Raw genomic sequence first — 21074 nt, forward strand, 5'->3', positions numbered from 1 at the left:
ATCAGTAGCATTTATCGTGTGCAGAGGACTGTGCTAACCACTTGGGAAAGTACGATAAAATAGAGTTGGTAGATATGTTCCCTGCCTGCAAGAAACTTAGAGTCTGGAGGATCATCCGGTGAAAGTTCCACCAACAGAGCCCTCTCCCAGAATGGGTCTCGTGTCCTAGGATGGAGATCCCAAACTACTTCTGAGGTCCCTTAGCCGGACTGGAAGGCAGGTGGACTGTGATTCTTGCAAGAGTCTGAGGATTTGGGGGTCTGTTATTGTTTTTTGTCCTCCTTGGGGCTAAATGGCAATACTTTAGGGTTATGATGACTGTCTTCCATGGGAAAATCCTTGTGGCAAGGGAATATGGAAGACATAAGGTTGCTGTGGGGAGGGAATGTGCTGCCAACTCTGTTCTTTTGTACTCCCCCAAGGGCTTAGAACAATGCTCTGTGCATAGTAAGTGCTCAGTAAATTGATTGGTTGATATATTCAAAGTCTAAGATGACGTCACTTAAGATGAGCCTTCTGCAGGCCTAACAGCAAAGGTCATCATACCCCCAGCCTTCCCTTCCACCCGGTATCCAGGTAAAGAACAGTCCTCTCTGGTGCCGTTGCTCTGGTTATTTGCCAGTGTCTGGTGCAGTTTCATATTCTGCCTCATAATTTTCCAGTCTCCCAAAATTCTGCTCTAAGATAACCCATCTTCTCCCAATTGCCACATGCCAAGTTGGCCTTTCTGACTTTATTACCTTCCCATAATACATTGCAAAGCCACTGGATTTGAGGTTGTGTCTCTCTAGATCTTTAAAATCTGTGTTCTGCCTGCCTTCCTTGCCTCCCCTCAGTTCCCTTAAGGGACTCCCTTTCCTCAAACAATCTCCCCTTCTAGACTCTAACCTCCTTGTGGGCAGGGAACCTGCTCACCATCTCTGTTATTTTGTACTTCCTCAAGCACCTAGTACAGATCACCCTACTAAGTGCTTGGGAGAGTACAATACATCAGCATAGTGTGACCAGAACACACTCTTTAGAAAAGCGCTATGGCTTAATGGAAAGAGCAAAGACCTAGGAATCAGAAGTCTCATCTACCTCTTACCTGCTGTGAGACCTGAGTATTTTACTTGACTTCTCTGGGCCTCAATTTCCTCATCTGTAAAATGGGGGTTTAATACCCCCATTTAATACCTGTTTTCCCTCCCCTTTAGACTGTGAGCCCCATGAAGGACAGGGATGAGCCCCATGAAGGACAGGGACTGTGTCCGACCTGATTATCTTATTTCTTCCCCAGCCCTTAGAATGGTGTCTGGCACACAGTGATGTCTTAATTATTATTATATTATGATTACCATTATCATTATTATAGACTGGACATATGTCACAATGCTGCTTTCCTCTAAGGGTCCTGAAGAGAAGATTTCCTCGATACTTTTTCTGGGGTGGCGACTTCTCCTCAGGAGAAGGCCTCTCATGAATTCTTCTAGTCCTTTCCATGCCACTCATGAAGTTTGGAAGTCTGCTTCCCCTTAGTTTGCACCAGGAAATGAAATCCAGAAATCGTGACCTAGGACGACCCTCTAAGTCCCAACAGGTACATTGCAGGGGCAAGTGTCCAGATCTGGAGCCCAGTAGGGCTTGGCTCAGTTTCCTCGAATTTTTGTGAAAGCTTTGAGTTCAGTTCAAGAATGGGGGAGGAGCCTTGGGGGCAAGAGGGGAGGGTGAGGAAGAGAGGCTCAGTGATTGCCCCACTGGGCTAAAGAATCTCCGCCCTCTGACTTCCCCAACCAAAGATGAGGCGACCCTCCTGCTTCTTTCCCTGGGAGATCCCAGACTAGTGGATGGGACAGAGAACCTGTGTGGTCAAGAGACTTGGGATGAGATCTTAGCTCTCCACAGAGATGAGAGACAGCCTCCTCTGCCTCCTTTTGACTCAATCTCTTCTTTGGTGAAAGAATATTTGCATTAGCCAACTGCCACCTGGAGGTCCCGAAAAGGCAAATGAATGTGTGCCAGGCTGCCCTGGAGAGTCAGATGCAAGATGCCAGGTAAGGAGGGATGAGAGTGAAGCTCCATCCCATCTCCCCCGATCCCTCCTATCCCTGATCAAGCCCCTAATCCCTCCTGCTCCTCCCCCTTGCCAGCTGGGACCCCACAATAAGGAGATGATTATCACCTCCTGTTCATTCATTCCTACTACCTGTATAATGGTGTTATTTGTTAGGCACTTACTATACGCCAAGCAGCGCACTAAGTACTCGGCTAGATGCAAGATAAGGTTCCACTTAGGGCAGTTTAAGTAGGAGGGAAAACAGGTATCGAATCCCTATTTTGCAGATGAGGGCACAGAGAAGTTAAGTGACTTGCCCAAAGTCACACAGCAGGTACGTGGCCGAGTCCGTGCCTCCACTGGGCCGCTTTGGTTCTCATCTTTTTGGGCAGTCTGGGGAAGAATTGCTTCAGGCCCTACAGGCTCCCCCATCTTGTGGAAATAGCACAGGAATGCAGTGAACTGCAGGTCGTATAAACAGTGTGGCTTAGTAATAATGATAATAATAACCGTGGTATTTGTTAAGCACTTACTACGTGCCAGGCACTGTACAAGTGCTGAGGTGGATATAAGCAAATTGGGTTGGACACAGTCCCTGTCCCACATGGGGCTCACACTTCTAATCCCCACTTTACAGATGAGGGAACTGAGGCACAGAGAAGTGAAGTGACTTGGCCAAGGCCCTACAGCAGACAAGTGGTGGAGCCAGGATTCGAAAACACGACCCGTGCTCTATCCGCTACGCTGTGCTGCTTCCCATCGATAGTAGAGAGAGCACAGGCCTGGGAGTCAGAAGGACCTGGGTTCTAATCCCTGCTCAGTCACGTATCTGCTGTGTGACCTTTGGCAAGTCGCTTCACTTCTCCGGGTCTCAGATACCCCATGTGGGACAGAGACTGTGTCCAACCTGATTAACTTGTATCTACCCCAGTGCTTGGTGCGGATTAAGCGCTTTACAAGTGCCGTAATTACTATTATTATCAGAGAGGTGGACCAGCTGGCTATGAAGGAGTTCTCAGCTGCCGTGGCTTCTTCCCCGCAATGGGACAATTAACCTCCTTTCATGGGCCACTTTCAGGGAGTTAGACCTGACACCCTGTAGTTCAGCAGAAAAGGAGGAGCGGCCCCAGGGTGTTACGACTTGGCTCTCACGCACTGGAAGTGTGAGGCTGCTGTTTCCTCCGCTCGGTCCTGCCGGATATTTTCCAGCCCACAAGGCCTGGACTTTCCTGAAAAGCAAACATGATTATTTTCCCTTCTATTTCGCTCTTCCCCGTCACCGGCCTCCTCCCAACCCCTTCACGCCCTTCCTCTCACTCTCCAAGCTGGAGGAGATTCCTGGAGTCCCTCAGTTTAGAGCCTTCCTGGGCAAACAGGGGAAGGAAGATATAGGATCTGTAATTACTGCCCTGTACAGACACTATCTTATTGGAGGTGCCAGGGAGTCTGGAGTGAAATACCACCGCGTCCTGATCGGGTCTGTTCTATGTCTGAGAATGTCCCAGGCTGAGCTGGGGAGGGGGCAGAGCTTCTAAGGCTGACACTTGCCGAGACATCGACTGGGGGTTGGTGGAGAGAATTTGAAGTGAGTTTTTGTGTGTGTGTGTGTGACAGAGGGGCAGAGGTTATCCTACTTCAGCTCCTCCTTATGTTCAAGTTACTGTTCGGGATTTTTACCCCTCCAGCTGGTGCCGTCTGGAAGAAGCCGGATTAACTTGTATCTACCTCAGCGCTTAGAACAGTGTTTGACACACAGCCAACAAATACCATTTTTAAAAAAAGGCTCCCAGGCAGGCTGGGCTCCTGTCCTCCTCTTTCCTCCTCTCTCTTCCCACTCCAGGACCTTCCTTTGGGGAGAAGAAAGTGTTGGGAGTAGCTGTGACCTCTCTTCTCCTTCTCCTCCCCCCTCCCCTCTTCTTTCCCACCCATCAGCCTTCTCACCCAGCTCCCTCCAGCACCTTCCAGAAAGCCGAGCGTCCAGGAAGTGAGCTCACTGGTGTTGCCTTCTGTTGCCATGGGAACAAACCCCACGCTGCCTATAAAAACCACTTGCTCACACCGTCGGTTTTTAAATTTTTTATCATCGTTTTAGGCCTGTCTCCAAGAACAGTATTAGCCACCTCACGGAGTGTGGTGTGAGGACCTGGTAATTGTCAGCTGCCATGTTTTATTCACATCTGGGCAGGGGCAGGGGGGTTTGGTGGTGAAGACAGGAAGGGGGTACATCCAAATGCTTCCTCAAAGGACTGAATTCGGCCAGATCTAAGCATTAATCCCCTGGCTTGCTCTTTTCCCCTGCAACGGGACGGATCACAAAATCCTCGCGGTGGTGGGGGGCATGGGGAGCCGAATCGCCCTTCCGAAAATCCTATGAGAGTCGGGGGATTTCTCCCAACCTCCCACTCCCCCTTTTCCAAGACCTCCAGTCTTTGAGAGCTTCTTTTGGCAGTCCAAACCGCTCCCAACAGGACCAAGCTCCCCGACACCAAAGACGTACTCTTTGAGCCTCAGCTTATCTTAACTCAGTTTATTACAAAAGACAGAAATTGTAAAAAATAAGTTGGCCAATCTTCCTTCTTTTGGATCCCTTCCTGGGCTGCTTTCATTTGCCCCAAGCCTCTGGCCCTGGGGCGACTGGCCCAGCCAGCCTCAGAGCATCTGAGCCTGGCCTCTGGGGGGAGACCGACTCCATGCTGGGGGTGGGAAAAGAGGCAGAGGAAAGAGATGGAGAGGTCTTGGCAAATGGCTGGTAGAACTCCAAATGGAGTGGAAATTGAGGGCCAGGGCTGGGCCTGCCTCAGAACTGGGGGATCTGAGCCCCGAGCCGGATCGACTGGGAGCCCAAGCCGAGAGAGGATCGGGTGAGGGGGAGTGGCCCCAACCTTCCGGTGCTCCCAAGAGCCAACCGTGCCTCTGTGAGGTCTCCCCCTCGGGCCAGTGCCCCCCAGCTTCTGTAGTTCTCTTACGCTGAAGAGGGAGTGGGGTAGAGAAGGGAGAGGGAGAGAAAGTTGGGCCTTGGGGGGAACAGAACTTTCGGGCTTGGGACCACGGGTCCATCGCTGGCCTATGGGCGAAACTCTGTTATGGGGAAGATGATCCCCAGAGCCTTAACGGGGGTTACCGCCTCTCCTCTCAGCTCATTCGTTTATATAATAAAACAGATTACAAATATATATAATATATATATATATAAAATATATATGACATAGAACACTTCTCAGAACTGGGCCTCCACACCCATCACCTCGGCCTCCATCCTGCCTCTGTGGTCCCCATTCTGGCTCCCAGATTTTCTCGGGTTATTCCCAGGGCGTCTGGGGGGGCAGAGTGGGTCAGAAGGCTGAAGGCAAGCTGGGGAGAGGGGAGAGCTGACAAGAGGACAGGGTGTGATTTGGGGGGGGCCTAGCAGGAAGCCAAGGAAGGGGGCCCTGGAGGCTCCAGCCTATGTGGTCTTGCCTTGCTCCGGGGGCAGTTGAGTGGGCGGGCCTCCTCTCTTGGGTTAAGACCCCGCTCGCGATCCGATGGTTGTATCTTTCCTGGCTTCGGCAATTCGACGGAGGCCGTGCCCTCCCACAACACCCGCGTCCTCACAGCCGTGTTCGGGGCAGAGCCGCTGCTGACGGTGCTGAGAGGCTCTCCCCTCACGCTCCTCCTCCACCTCTTCCTCCTCTTCCTCCTGACCCCGGGCGCTAGGGAACCTGTATCTGTAAGTCCTCGTCCTCGTCGAGGTCGCTGGTACCGTCCCCAGATTCCTCGGGTCCAAAACGGGCGCTGCGGATCTTCCCAAAGAGAGGGTTCTGCTGCCGCCGGAGCCTAGGAGAAAGAGATGGGGAAGAGGTTCCTGAAGTGACGTGCTACTTCCCCTGAGCCTCAGGGACACAGTCTCTCTCAGGAAACCCCAGCTCCTCCAGGGATCAGGCATATTTAATACTAATAATGATAATAATTGTGTAATTTGTAAGGGCTATGGGCCCCGCGCTCTACTAAGAACTGGAGTAGAGACAAGGTAATCAGATCAGACACAGTCTCTGTCCCCCATGAGCTCGTAGGCTACCTAGGACGAAGAACAAATAGCGAATCCCCATTTTATAGACGAGGAAGTGGAGGCCCAGAGAAGTTACATGACTTGTCTAAGGTTACACAGCAGGCAAATGGCAGAACTGGGATTAGACCTCAGGTCTCTTGACTCCTAGGCCTGAGCTCTTTTCAGTAGACCACATAGCTGTTTCTTCTGCTACTTCTATGACTCTGTTCAACCCAGCCCATAAGAGATAATGTCTAGGATCTGGTTTTTTTATGGCATTTGTTAAGCGCTTATTATGTGCCAAGCACTGTACTAAACCCTGGGGTAGATACAAACTAATCAGGCTGGACACAGCCCATGTCCCACAGGGGGCTCACAGTCCTAATCCCCATTTCACAGCTGAGGTAACTGAGGTACAGAGAAGTGAAGTGACTTACCCAAGGTCACACAACAGATAAGCAGTGGAGTGGGGAGACAGGTCCTTTTGTCTCCCAGGCCTGTACTCTCTCCACAAGGCCACAAGCTTTCCTTCTCTTCTTTCCCCTCTCCCCTGGCCCCCAGGATGGTAGACACAGGACAGAAGACTCTCGGCTCAAGAGGAAGTGGGTCTGTTCATTGTTGTAGTGTACTCTCCCGAGCGCTTAGTACAGTACTCTGCATACAGCAAGTGCTCAGTAAATGCGATTGAGTGAATGAATGAATGAAAATTGGTCAGCAGGAGAGGGTGGGAGCATCCAGGAGCAGGACCCAGAACCCCCTGTCATTCCTCCTTGAAACGGTAACCTCGGGGCTTCCAGATGCGGAGGGAACGGAGGGAAATAGGGAGTCCCCAAGTCAGCACTCCACTTCCCGGTGGACACAAAAGCTCTTAGCCTCCTCCGCATCTCACTCTTTCAGCATTAAAATTCATCAGACAAAATTTACGAGCAAAATTTCAAATCAAAGCCACGCGCCGCCGATGGAAACAGCCCTCCCCATAACTCTCCTGACAAAGTGGACGCTCTGGCTGCATCTTACTGGAAAGCATGAATTATTGAAGGGGAGTGTGTGTTGGGGGGTGGGGGCGGGGAAGCAGGGGGGAGGGGATGGAGCCTCCATTACTCTTAGGTGATTTAATGGAGATGTCCCCGAACCATTAAAATAAAAAAAAGAAAAAAGGAAAGTTAAAATTGAGGAAATAGCTGGGTGGACCCTCCCTGGATTCAGGCACTTTAGCTAGCCGAACATTAATCTTCCATCTTTCTCGGGGTTCGGCCCCTGGAGGGTTATACACACCAATCGACGATAAGAAAAACCAGACCCCAAATCTTCTTTTAAGAATTTGAATATGAGCAACTTGAAACATACAACATTGTCTGGCTTTTTATTCCCTGCCGTCCTGCATCTCCCAAAGGATTTTTGGGATTGGTCATTTCTCCGACTGGAAATAGGCCAGGTTCTCTCTGGGCGATGAGACCTACCACTGGTCCCCTTCCCCCCTCAACTTCCGCCCCACGGATCAGGATTAGAAACAGTTCCTGAGCCGGGGTGTGAGCTCCAAACACTCCCGCTTCCTGGCTCGCCTGGCCTCCTTGGACCCCTCTCGGCCTTTCCCTCTGGGTCCTTCCTCCACTTGGACAAGAAGAACAGGGCCCCTTGTGTTTCCCTAGCTCCTTCCCATCACGCAGCTCAGAGCCCCTTTGCTGCCACGGAAGCTCCGTGTTAGGCTCCGTCCGGGCCGATGCAAAAGGCCAAAGTGAGACCCAGCAGCGGGAACAATTAAGAGAGAAGGATCCAGGGTGACCCCTCCCTGGCAAGCAATTCCGTCTAGGATGTGGCCGCCAATGCGGTGCTTATCGGGCAATCCGGTGCAGGCCGGTGCACCGCAGTTCCTCTGGATTTACTGGATGTGTGGCCCGAATCAAAGGCTGCCACAGACGCTGAGAGAGGGCGGGATTGTTTTCCTCATTCCCACTCCCCCGTCGTCGTGGGGTTCGTCTAATTTCTGGACACCTCTTTCAGAGAGAAGAGACCCTTTGAAAACTGCCGGCGAAGGAAATGACGGCGCGTGCCAAGGCTGGGAGGCTATTTCTGGGGTCCAGCAGCCGGTTAACTAATTGCAGAGACACCCACGGAGAAAGGGAGAAGGATTTGGTCCCAGAACCACCTAGAGTTTAGATCGGTGCTCAGCATACGGTAAATAGTAAATACCGGGAAGCAGCGTGGCCTAACGGAAAGAGCATGGGCCTGGGACTTAGAAGGACCTGGGTTCTAATTCCACCTCTGCCACTTATCTCTTGTGTGACCTTGGGCAAGTCACTTAACCTCTCTGTGCCTCAGTTACTTCATCTGTAAAACGGGGATTAAGACTGTAAACCTCATGAGGGACAGGGACTGGATCCAACCTGATTAACTTGTATCTTCCACAACACTTAGAACAGTGCCTGGCACATAGTAAGCGCTTAACAATCAAAAATTACTGGGAAGCAGTGTGGCCTAATGGATAGAGCATGGGCCTGGGAGTTAGAAGGACCTGGGTTCTAATTCCACCCCTGCCACCTGTCTGTTTCGTGACCTTGGGCAAGTCACTTAACCTCTCTGTGCCTCGGTAATCTTATCGGTAAAACGGGGATTCAGGTTGATGGACACATATTTGTGTGAGACAGTGTAGTATAGATGTGTGTAGAAAGAATAACTACGTAGGTGTGTGTGTGTGCGAGTGTTTGTGTGAGAGAAGCAGCAGCAGCATGGCCTGTGGAAAGAATATGGGCCTGGGAGACAGGACCTGAGTTCTAATCCCGGCTCTGTCGACCGCTTGCTGTGTGACCTTGGGCAAGTCACTTAACTTGTCTAAGCCTCAGTTCCCTCAGCTGTAAATGGGGATTAAATACCTGTTCTCTCTCCTACTTGTACTGTGAGCCCTATGCAGGACAGGGACTGTGTACGAATTAACTTGTACCCACCGCTTAGAACATTGTTTGACACATAGTAAGCACTTAAATACAATATTAAAAAGAGAGAGAGAGTTTGTGCAGAAGTGGTAGGCAAGCCCAGGAACAAAACAGGAGAGTCAGGAAAAGAGGATCGGGGAAGCGGACCGGAAGAGAGCAAATAGTGAACAAACAAGGGGGAACCCAGCATACAGGACTTCGGGATCAGCTCCGGGATGCTCCATCACCAGAGACGGCCATGAGGCCATCTCTTTTCAGCCCTCAGTGAGCATCCCCTCCTCACAAGCTTCTGCGTGATCCCTCCCTCAGCCATCAACACCCAGAGCTGACGGAAGAATGGGAGAATTTGATGAAGCTGCTTTAAACGTCTTTTGACGCTGTTGTGTGCTCCGCACCCAGTAAGTACTCAAGACACTTGTCTGTTTTGTGACCTTCTCTGTGCTTCAGTTACCTCATCTGTAAAATGGGGATTAAGACTATAAGCCCTATGTGGGTCATGGGCTGTGTCCACCTTGATCAGCTTATATCTACCCCAGTGTTTTAGTATAGTTAAATATCATTTAAAAAAACCCAGCGTTGATTGATTTCTGCTGCTGCCGCTGTGCTGCGATTTGCCACTGGTGTGAGCGTGCTCTTGCAGGATAAATATCTCAGAATCCCTCCTCCTCCCCTCCCCCCGGGTCTTCCACTTCTCCCATCCCACGGTCCAGTCCTCTGGATTTGCTCCAAAGCAGGGTTCACATTAAGCCAAGCCCAAGGAGATGGAAAGCAATGGGGCCTGCTCTCAGGAATTCCTAAGCTCCCCCAGCCTTCCTCTTTCCCATCCGGATAAACTGCTCAAGGCCAAAGCCCCAGGAATCGAGCAGCATCGAAAGCCCGGCCCTTCCTGGTCTGGGGGAAGAAAGCGGGGATTTGTTCTGAGTCTCCGTCCAACCACAACTCCCTTCGGGATGGTCGGGGGTGGGGGTGGGTCCTCCACGCTCCCTGCTTCTTGTCCAGATCTGTCGGGGGAGGGCGGCCCGGCTCTCAGACTGGGGAACGGAAATCTGAGCTCTCCCAAGTGGCACCCAACAAATATACACCAGGTCAAGCTCTCTCTTAACCTTTTTGCCCTCACTTCCTGCTCTTAACATCTTGGCTTCCTGTCCTTCCCGCAGCACTGTCTCCTCCCTTCCTCCCATTTCTATTTTTCTATCTGCCCGGGCCTGTCATTCGCTCTGCCCCCTCCCCACCCTCAAGCTTCCCTCTCTTCCTTCCTCTGATTTCCTCCCCTTGCGGCCCCTTCCCTTTTCCACCCAGTGAGGGGGTGGGATGCTGAAGGACCCCCGCAGTGAGGAGTCAGCCCCACTGTCTCTCCATTCTCTTCCTTCCGTTCATTCCCGCCGATCCCCAGTCCTCCCACTGTTCTGAGAGAAAACCGAGGTACTCTCATCTAACCGCCGGCTCGGCCCGCCGCGTGAAGCGTCGGGGTCTCCGGCCTCCTTCGGCCTCCCCTCGGCAGGTTTGAGTGCCTCTCCTTGGGCCTCACCTGGACTGCAGATGCTCCAGCTGCACTTGGAGGTTCTCGCTCTGCTCGGTCTGCTCATCCAGGGATCTCTGCAGCTTCCGGGCCTGGTTGTGAGCCTCGTCCAGCTGAAGGGCGGCAGAGACACCCACAGTTACCATGTGAGCCAGGTCTTCCCCCTCCCCTTAAGATGCTGGCGCCCCCACCCCAGCCCCGAGCCCACCGGGCTCCCCAGAGGGCAAGAAGAAGATGGTCGGATCTCCCAAGTTCTCTGGGGTCTCCCTAACCTGGAATGTTATATCCATAATTTATTTATTTATTTTACTATCTGCCTCCCCCTCTAGACTGTAAACTTGTTGTGGGCAGGGAACGTGTCCGCCGACTCTATTATATCGTACTCTCCCAAGCTCTTAGCATTCAGTAAGCATCAATAAATACGATCGATCGATTGATTAATATTCCCTCTGATTTGCTTAGCCTATGTATCACCAGTGGGAACGGAGCAGAGTCGTTCCTGAGGAAGTCAAGTGTCAGTGGGGACAGCGTGGCCTAATGGATAGAGCAGGGGCCTGGGAGTCAGAAGGACCTGGGTTCTAATCCTGGCTCTGCCTCTTGTCAGCTTTGTGACCGTGGGCAATCACTTCATTTCTCTGGGCCTCAGGTTCCTCATCTGTAAAATGGGGATTAAGACTGTGAGCCCAAAGTAGGACAGGGACTTTGTCCAACCTGTTTACCTTGTATCTACCCCAGTGCTTAGAACAGTGCCCGGCACATAGTAAGCGCTTAGCAGATACCAGAATAATAATAATATAATATATACTACTACTACTAATAAGCAAACTCCAGAGGCAGAAGGTGCAGTAGAACTGGAGGCTGAACGAACCTCTCTACCCAGGACCCTGACCAGTCTGTCGGAAACCATAACGTTGGGTTGCTGGAGGCCAGTGGGACCCCGCCAGCTCAGGAATCACTGGATTGGCGGCTCCGGCCCCAGCCCCCACCTCAGCCCCCACCCCCGCCCCCACCACCTCGTCTTCTGCCTGGGCCAGCTCCTTCTTCAGTTCCTCCACCCGCAGCCGCAGCTTCTTCACTTCCCCCTCGTGCTGCTCTACCCGCCGGTTGGCATGGGCTAGTTCTGCCATCTTCTCCTGGTACTGTTTCTTCAGTTTGGCATGGACATGCTTCAGGTCTGCCAGCTCCTGGGAGACAAGGGGAAGGAGGGCAGAGGGAGGGTGAGGAAGAAGGAAACTGGGAGGTGAGTTGGGGGGCGGTGCGGTGTGTGGCTTGAGCTGGCTGGGGGAGTGGAGGCGGCATGAGGGTCCCTGATCACCCCAAACCCTCTGATGGAAGGAGGATGGAGGGCAGAGGAGCTTACTCTCTCCCTCCTACCTTACCCTGTTGATCTCTTACCACAACCCAATCCACACACACTGTTCCTCTAATCCCAACCTACTCTCTATACCTCAATCTCGTCTATCTCACCATTGACTCCTTGCCCATGTCCTCTCCCTGGCCTGGAACTCCTTCCCCTTCGTACCTGACAGTTCACCACTATCCCCACCCTCAAAACCCTCCTGAATTCACACCTCCAAGAGGCTAAGTCCTTATTTCCCTTATCTACTCACCTCTCACAGTCAACTATGCAGTCAGCTGTGTGCCCCTTAAGCACTTCGATACTCACCCCAGCCCCACAGCACTTATGAAAATACCCTTATACTCTGCCATTTCCCTTGTCTGTAATTTATTTTACTGTCTGTCTCCTCCTGTAGACCGTAAGCTCCTTGTGGGCAGGAATCATGTCTACCAGCTCCATTATATTGTACTTTCCCAAACACTCGGTAGAATGCTCCGTACACAGTAAGCGGTCAATAAAAATCATGAATCAATCAATCAATCAATTAATGGTATTTACTGAGTGCTTACTGTCTGCAGAGCACTCTGTTAGGTGCTGGGGAGAGAACCATGCCACAGAATTGGTAGACTCAATCCCCGACCATTAGAAATTTACAGTCTAGACGGAGAGGCAGACGATAAAATCATTTATGGCTATTTATCTACTTGCTGTGGGGCTGAGGGTGGGATGAATATCAAGAGTTTAAAGAGCACAGATCGAAGTGCATAGGTGACACTCTAGACTGTAAACTCATTGTATGTCTACCAACTCTGTTATATTCTACTCTCCCAAGGGCTTAGGACAGTGCGCTGCACACAGTAAGCACTCGGTTGATCGATCGACTGATTGACACGGAAGAGAGAGGGAGCAAGGGAAATGAGGGTTTAGTTGGGGAAGGCCGGTTGGAGGAGATGTGGTTTTATCAAGGCTTTGAAGGAGGGGAGAGTGGGGGTCTGTCAGATTTGAAGGGGGATGGAGTATACGGGCAAGGGGTTGACGATGACATAGGCGAGATCGAGGTTCAGTGAGAAGGTTGGCATTAGAAGAGTGGAGTGTGTGGGTTGGGTTGTAGTAGGAAATCAATGAGGCGGATAGGAGGGGCCGAGCTGACTGAGTGCTTTAAAGCCGATGGAAAGGAGTTTCTGTTTGATATAGAGGTGGATAGGCAACCACTGGAGGTTCTAGAGGAGTGGGGAGACACGGCTTGAAGTTTTTTTTAGAAATACGATCTGGACATCAGAATGAAGTAAGAACTGGAGTGGAGAGAGACAGGAGGAAGGGAGGTCAGCAAGGAGGTTGATGCGGCAGTCAAAGTGAGATAGGATAAGTGCCCGGATCAGCAAAGTGGCGGTTTGGATGGAGAGGAAAGGGCATATTTTAGCTATGCCGTGAAGGTAGTTCCGACAGGATTTAGTGACCAATTGAATATGGGGGTTGAATGAGAGAGATGAGTTGAGGAAAAAGCCAAAGTTGCGGTGCAGCTGTCTACAGTGATGGGAAAGACACGGGGAGGTCAGGGTTTGGGTGGGAAGATGTGGATTCCGTTTCGGATTTGTTGGGTTTGAGGTGTCAGTGACGCATCCAAGTAGAGATGTCCCGAAGGTAGGGAAAAATGCGCGACTGCAGAGAAGGAGAGAGGTTAGGGCTGGAGAGGTAGATCTGGGCATCCTCCGTATAGCGATGGCACACGGTACGACTGATACGACTGATTGATAGATGGAGCTGGAGGAGTGACCCCCAAGGGCTATGTGAAGGACCACAAGGAAGAGGGGTGAAGATGAAACTCCCCTGCCTCAGGACCTAGTAGCCTCATAGCTGCATTCTCTCTGCTACCTAGCCCAAGGCTCTCAGCCATTTTCTGCTGCCCCCCATCCATCCTGGGCACTGCTTCCAGGCATCCATCGATCGATCGATGAGTCGTACTCATTCATTCATTGAATCGTATTTATTGAGCACCTATTATGTGCGGACCACTGTACTAAGCGCTTGGGAGAGTAAAATTTATTGAGCACTTATTATGTGCAGAGCACCATCCTAGGAACTTGGGAGAGTCCAACAGATACATTCCCTGTCCACAAGTTTACAGTCTAGAGGACAAGCTTACAGGCATCCATCCGTCAATTAATCGACAGCATTTATTAAGCACGTACTGTGTGCAGAGCACTGTACTAAAGAGCTTGGAAGGGTACGCCAGAGCTTTCGGAGGTTTGGGGACTCCAGGTTTCAGCCCGCCCAGTTGATCGTCAACCCCACCCTCACCCCAGTTCCTAGCCCCATCTGATCCCCACTCTGTGATATCCGTCCCACCCTGACTTAATCCCCGTCCCTCGGTCGGTCAGTCGTATTTATTGAACACTTACTGTGTGCAGATCACTGTACTAAGCACTTGGGAGAGTACAACATAACAATAATCAGACACATTCCCTGCCCACAAGCTTGCAGTCCAGAGGGGGAGAGAGACGTTACTATAATCTCCTGGCTCCCCGGGCCCACTCCTGTTTTCTGCCCCACCTGATCCCCCGTCCCTCAACCCCATCCTGTTCTCTGCCCCTCTTGATCCCCTGCCCCCCAACCCTGCCCCCCCATTCTCCGCCCCTCTTGGTCCCCCGCCCCCCATCCCCACCTTGTTCTTCTCAAAGAGCTCAGCCTGGATGGCCTTGAGGTCGGAATCCAGGGCGCTGGCCGTCTGCCGCCGCTTGCGGGCCAGGACCTCTTCCAGGTCCTCGATCTGAGCTCGCAGCTTCTTGTTCTCTCGCTCCAGGTTCAGCTTCTCCGTCTCCAGGCGCTCCCGCCGACCCCACTCGGCCGCGTTCTCCGCCTGAAGCCGCTCCATCTGGGCCAGGGCCATGATGAGGGTAGTAATAATAACAACATTAATAGCGTTATCAAATAAGAGTCACGACGATGATAATATTAATAATGATATTGTGGTATCTGTTAAGCGTTTACTATATTGCAAGCACTGTACTAGGCACTGGGGTAGAAACAAAGATCATCAAGTTGGACATAGTCCCTGTCCCTTATGGGGCTCACGGTCTAAGCAGAAAGGAGGCCAGACACTGAACCCCAATTTTACAGATGAGGAAACTGAGGTCCAGAGAGATCAAGTGACTTGCCCAAGATCACATAATAGTCAAGTGATGTAAAGGAGCGCGCCTACTGTATACAGCAAGGATCTGGAAGTCAGAAGGACCTGGGTTCTAATCCCGGCTCCAGCACTTGTCTGCCGTGCTGGCCCTCAGTTTCCTCACCTGGGAAATGGGTATTAAGACTGTGAGGTCCATGTGGGACCTGATTAACTTGTATCTACCCTCGTGCTTAATACATTGCCTGGCACATAGTAAGTGCTTAACACCATTAAAAAAAAATATGGCAGAGCAGGAATTAGAACCCAGATCTTCTGACTCCCAGGCCCAGGTTCTTTCCACTAGACTCACTGCTCCTCATGGGAAAGCGGGAGATTGCTCAGCAGGCCTTGAGGGTCTAGAGGTGGGGAACCCAGGTCAGTGGGTCAGAGCTGTTGCTCCCGCCTGGGATTGCTGAAGAAGCTGCCCTTGGGCTCTGGCTCTGTAGGCAGTGGAGCAAGACAGAGGTCAAGCCGGCCACGGCAGGTGCCGGACAGGGATCTCCCGGCGGCACCGAGTGAGTTTCCCACTCGCCTTCAGTCTTCTCCCCTCTCAATGTCAGGACGGGGTGACCTGACCTTTCGGGTCTTCGGGGCCCAAACCCTCGGCTACACCTTCCAGCGGACTAGGTCTTTGACCCCACCATCCAGCGGTGGTCCCGTAGCCGAGGTCTCTGTCTGGTCCACTGCAGCTGTGGTTCTTCAGCCCTGACCCTCCGGCCGATCCCCCCCACTGACTGGTGGCCCTGCGGACCAGGCCTCTGGCCGATCCCCCTCCCAGGGGTGGCTCTATAGCCCAGACCCTCCGGCCCCGTGGGCTGACCTCGCTCCGCAGCTCTGCCATCTTCTTGTCCATGCTGGAGCGGGCTCCCAGCTCGTCCTCCAGGTCCTCCGAGATGCGGCCCAGCTCGTCTTGGTGCATCTCCTTCAGGATGTTTAGCTGCGGGGACAGTTCTGCCTTGGGTCGGGGGAGTCCGGGCCCTCCCCCTCCTCCACCCTGGCTCCAGGGAGCCTGCCGAGGGGGCTCGGGACCTGAGAATGCCCCCACTTTTGACTGTCGGAGGGAGGGTGCCGGCCCATAGGAAGTGACCCCAGGGGTGCAGCTGGGATAGGGAGAGCCCCTGCCTGGAGTTTGGCAAGCTGGGGATAAGCCCCGTGACTCAAGATAGGCTGGGAGGTGGGGGGCGGGGGGGTGTCCCAGCATCCACGTTGCATCCCAAGCTCTTTCCCTCCCATTCCTAGGGGCGGGAAGCAGGAATTCCTGGGGCCCTGCTGCCACCTGGTGGGAGAGATCCGGGCTGATGGAGATTGCTGAAGACCAGGAGCTTCCCTGAACCTAGGCATCATCCCTGCTTTGAGCCCGCTGAGGTGGATTTAGGCCGGGGAAAGCCAGTTTCAAGGAGCAGCACTTGTGTGACTCCATTCCTGGCGCCTCTGCCACCCTCAGAGCACCCCGGGGGCGACAGGCTCAGGGCTGGGGGGTGGGTAGGCCGACGAGGCAATAGGGAGATAACGGATGGCCGGGTTGATCTGTGGGGTGAGGCCGGTGGGGGCCGCAGAAGGGGCCTGGAGAGCGGGGAGGCAGCGGCCGAGGTCCTGAGGCCAGAGGAGAGCTGGGGGTGGACCCCATCTGGGGGAAAGGGGAAGGGGGGTAGAGAGATGGGGGAAGAGGAGGCAGAAAGAGGGCCTAGGAAAAGCAGGGTGTGGGGAGGGGTCTGTTAGAGCTGCAGTTTAGAGGGAGAGAGCAGGTGTGACACGATTGGGTTCACGAGTAGCAAATTCTCCAGCCCCGGGATGCGGCGAGGGAGCCTCGGCCCCTGGAGGAGCCGGGAGCTGGATGATGATGGCATTTGTTAAGAGCTTACTATGTGCCGGGAACCGTACCGAGCGCTGGGGTGGATACAAGCTGATCGAGTTGGATGCAGTCCCTGTCCCACCTGGGGCTCACGGTCTCAATCCCCATCTTACAGTTGAGGTAGCTGAAGCCCAGAGATGTGAGTGACTCGCCCAAGGTCACAGCGGACAAGTGTCGGAGTCAGGATTAGAACCCGTGACCTTTCGACTCCAGGCCCGTGTTCTATCCACTGTGCTGCAAAGTCAGGGTCAGTTCCCCCCCCCCCGCCTCTGCTCACCTGCTTTAGAACCTCCTGCTTGTTCTTGGTCAGCTCCTCGTATTTGATCTTCCACTGGCTGAGCTCTCCCTCCAGCTTCTCGATGTTCTTGCTGAGGGACAGCTTATCCCTGTAGGGACAGGACCGTGAGTCCCCCAGACTGCCCCTTGGGCGGAGGGCTCCTAGTTTCACCTCCTTGGCTATTCACTTCTCCCAGGATTTATTATTAAAACAAAAATAGGTAGAAATTGGAGGGGAAGAATGCGTGTGCCATTTCTACCTAGCTAAGGGGATGCACAGCCAGGAGTCCTGCAGTCCTCCACCACACCGGGCCGGGTGCGGAGCTGTTGTGAGTAGGGTGGAGGGGCCGGGGAGGGGAATCCTGACCCTGGTTAGGACACTAGGGAAGAGGTTTAGCATCCCTCCTGGGACCACCCATACCTTTCCCAGTCCCGCCGCCACGACAGAAAGGGATCCTAGGCATCCCGGCCTCTCCTCTCCGTTATCCAAGACATTTCAGATCCCAGGGAGGTGGCTCATTTCATTGACACCAGATTCAAAGAAAGACTGTCATGAAGCAAAGCTCTTCTTTTGGTGAAGAGTTTTCCCCGCCTCTAGACTGTAAGCCCATTATGGGCAGGGACTGTCTCTCTTCATTGCCGTACTGTAGTTTCCAAGCGCTTAGTACAGTGCTCTGTACACAGTAGGCGCTCAATAAATACGACTGAATGAATGAAAGAGATTTCACCTGAAACCGAGGGCCTCCCTGTAACCGCTTCCCTATGCTTCACTCTGGGCTGACCCCCTAGGGCCCCTCCTCCCCTTATGCCAACCCTTCACACAGTTCCCACGGAGAAAAGATCTCCCTTGCCTCCCCGCAATACTGTTGGTTGATGCATCCATGCCCCTCCCCAGAGGTGGCTGCATTCCAAGGGGTGACCAGCCCGAGTGCGAAACTCCCAGCCGCCGACCCGCTGGCCGACTTCTCCCTGTCCAGACAGCCGGAGGGGGGTGGTTGGAGAAGTCTCTGCAGCCCCACCATCCCATAACCCCTGGAATGAAAGTTTCCCTGGATGGCCAGAGTCAGATGCCTCCGACCGAGGCTCCTAGCCCCAGCGACTCACTCGCGCTCCTTGAGCAAGACCTTCTGGGATTCGTCCAGCCGCAGCTTCAGAGCGGTCACTTTGGTGGCATCCTCCTCGATGACCGACACCTCCTCCCAGAGCATCCGGTTCCGTTCCTGGCGGGAGAAGGGGGCCCGCACGCCCCCCACGCCCCGCCCCTCCCAGCTCTCCGGCGCCTCGTGCTTGCTCTTCAGGAGGTTCTCCATCAGCTCCAGCTCCTGTGGGACCACGAGTGACTTGCTGCCTCGACCCACCGCCTCTCCCTCGGTGTTCTGCCCCGTCTTTAGTGTTCTGGGGTGAGTAGAGTGGCTGGCTGGACCTGGTCCCACATCTGGGGGCGGGGGCAGAGCCGGGCTCTGGGAGCAGAGGGATGCTGTTCAAAGCTCACGGGAGATCAGGAGCTCTCCCCCCCCACCCCAAAGGTTTCCTCTGTGGCTTTAAGGGGGATTTTTGATTTTTCTTTTCTGCAAAGATACCAAGCTCACTAGGGTGCTTGGGGGGCAGAGGTGGGGTGAGGCATCGAAGGGGAAGTGACCTCGGTGGGGCTTGCTGTCTAAGTTGCTCCATTGGCTACAATAGGGTATACTCAGGACTGGGGTCAGTGTCGGTGGAGGAGAGGAATTGGTGGACACTCAGAAAGAAGCCCAGCTCTCGAAACTGACCTGGTTCCCCCTCTCTGAGCAGCAAAACAATCAGTGTCTTCAGTGACACCATGATGAGCTTCTAGGGGACAGAGATTTATCCCACTTAACTTCTGAGGGAACTTAGAGTGGAGAACAGGGTGGCCCAAAGGCACACCACGTGTTTTTTTAAATGGTATCTGTTAAGCACTTACTAAGTTCCAGACATTGTTCTAAGCACTGGGTTGCCGGGAAAGAATGCGTGAGAAGGCAGAGAAGCAGCGAGGCCTAGTGGTTAGAGCACAGGCCTTGGAGTCAGAAGGACCTGGCTTCTAATCCCAGCTTGGCCACTTGTCTGCTGTGTGACCTTGGGCAAATCATTTCACTTCTCTGTGCCTCAGTTCCCTCACCTGTAAAACAGGATTAAGACTATGAGCCCCATGTGGGACAGGGCTTGTGCCCAACCCAATTTGCTTGTATCCAACTCAGCTCTTAGTACAGTGCCTGGCACTTAGTAAGCGCTTAAAACTACCAGATTATTATTGTTTGGGCCAGGCAGCCCTCCCCAGAGGCCCCCCAGTCTGTCATCTGCCTGACCATCGGGCCTAGTGGGAGTTCAGACGGGATGATCTGACATTGTCCACCGGAAGAGGGGCTCCAGCTTCCAGGAACAGGTGAGCACCTCGACCCTGGCTCTTGACTCCAGGGCTCTTGCCTCTTCTGCAGCTGGGCAATCTAGCCGGTTCCTAGTCCCAAATGAGGGTGTGGGGAGAGGCGTGGTCCTTCCCGCCGGCCCCGGCCCGCCACCCCGCTCACCTTGTTCTTGGGCGGCCTCTCGGTCCACACGTCTCTCACCGGCTCCTGCTCGGGCCCGCTCGCCTCGCTCTCCTTCTCCGAGGCCACCCGGTTGTCCAGCTCCTTCTCCTTCTCTTCTTCCCCTTCCCTGTCTCCCTCTCCCTCCTCCCCCTGGCCGCCCTTCCACCTGGCCAGCTCCCTGCTGAGCTGCTCGCTCTCGTTCAGGGCCTCCTGCCGCTCCCGCCGGGCGCCGGTCAGCTCCTTGGTCAGGGCCTCCAGCTTTTGCCGCAGCTGCCGCACCTCATCCCGGGCCTTGTTGCGCTCAGCCCGCACCTTGCTCCACTTCTCCCTCCAGTTGGCGGTGCAGTCGGACCACCAGCGCATCGTCTTCTCCATCTGGGCCGCCCGGGCCCGCGCTTCCTCCAGCTCCCGCAGCCGCAGCTCCTCCCGGCTCTCCCAGTCCCCGTCCAGCGGCCCGGCCCCGCCGCCCAGTGGGGGCAGCTGCGGCGGGCCGGGCGAGGGCGTCCCGCTGGGTGGTGTCGGGGGCAGCGAGTCCACCAGGCCCATGCGCTCTGGGGAGGGGCTGCCCAGGATGGTCAGGAGGCTGCTCTTGGAGAGCTGAGGGGAGTCGGCCAGACGCGAGCTGGTGCTGTGGCTCATGGTGGCGGGAGGGGGAGGCGAGATGGGGAGACCGGGCCTTAGAAAGCTGAGGGGAGTCGACCAGCAGCGAGCTGGTGCTTGGGGTCAAGAGCCAGGGCCGAGATGCCCACTGGTTCCGGAAGCTGAAGTCCCTCTTCCGGTGGGTAGTTTCTGATGTCCTTGGGAGACGTCCTAGATGTGGGCTCCCTTGTGGGGGGCGACCCGGGGGGGCTCAGACCGGCCTGACAGAAAGTTCTGGAATCCAAGGGAGTCCCATAGGGCTCTGGGGTGGGCTCGGGGTTCTTGCTGGATCCCCTGGCCCCGGCAGGGCCTTATCGGCCTTGGAGGGAGCTGGGTCGCAGCAACCCCGGAGGTGCCGGGAAGACCCCCCCGACCAACAGTTACCACAGGAAGGGCTTGGCGGGTAGCACCCTGGGAAGAGGATGGCTTCCTGGGGCGGGGGAGGCAGGTGGGTCTGGCTTCTCATGCCCTAGGCTTTGCAGCAGGGAGAAATGGCGGCGCTTCTCCGTGGCGACCCTTCTTCGGGGGGGCGGGGGGAAGGCTGGAGATCTCAGAAACCTGGACGAGAAACAAAATTAAAACAAACGGGGCATCAGTCCACAAGAGCTTGGGCCTCTCCTCTTTGCCCCTAGAAGTCAGTCAATCAATTGTATTTATTGAGTGCGTACTGTGTGCAAAGCGCTGGCCTAAACAGATGGGACAGTACAATAGAACAATATAAAAGACACATTCCCTTCCCATAAGGAGTTTTCAG

The 21074-nt window shown here is 54.0% G+C and overlaps 1 protein-coding gene and 1 long non-coding RNA gene across 2 annotated transcripts; one reads left to right on the forward strand and one right to left on the reverse strand.

Moving 5' to 3' along the window:
- The first annotated feature begins 1393 nt into the window (after positions 1-1393).
- LOC114815050 lies at positions 1394-9377 on the forward strand. The gene is made up of 5 exons (XR_005660587.1): positions 1394-1579; positions 1941-2033; positions 3968-4181; positions 8061-8234; positions 9299-9377. It is a non-coding gene; the product is annotated as an uncharacterized LOC114815050 (long non-coding RNA).
- Positions 4482-20871, reverse strand: CCDC102A (coiled-coil domain containing 102A). The gene is made up of 8 exons (XM_029075110.2): positions 19682-20871; positions 18246-18463; positions 17143-17251; positions 15834-15950; positions 14510-14719; positions 11522-11692; positions 10518-10621; positions 4482-5848 (listed from the first exon to the last, which is right to left on the reverse strand). The coding sequence occupies exons 1-8, from the start codon at positions 20318-20320 to the stop codon at positions 5725-5727; spliced, it is 1692 nt and encodes a 563-aa protein (XP_028930943.1). The 5' UTR covers positions 20321-20871; the 3' UTR covers positions 4482-5724.
- Between the last annotated feature and the right edge of the window lie 203 nt (positions 20872-21074).

The sequence above is a fragment of the Ornithorhynchus anatinus genome, chromosome 11, assembly GCF_004115215.2.
Source record: "Ornithorhynchus anatinus isolate Pmale09 chromosome 11, mOrnAna1.pri.v4, whole genome shotgun sequence".
NCBI lineage: Eukaryota > Metazoa > Chordata > Mammalia > Monotremata > Ornithorhynchidae > Ornithorhynchus > Ornithorhynchus anatinus.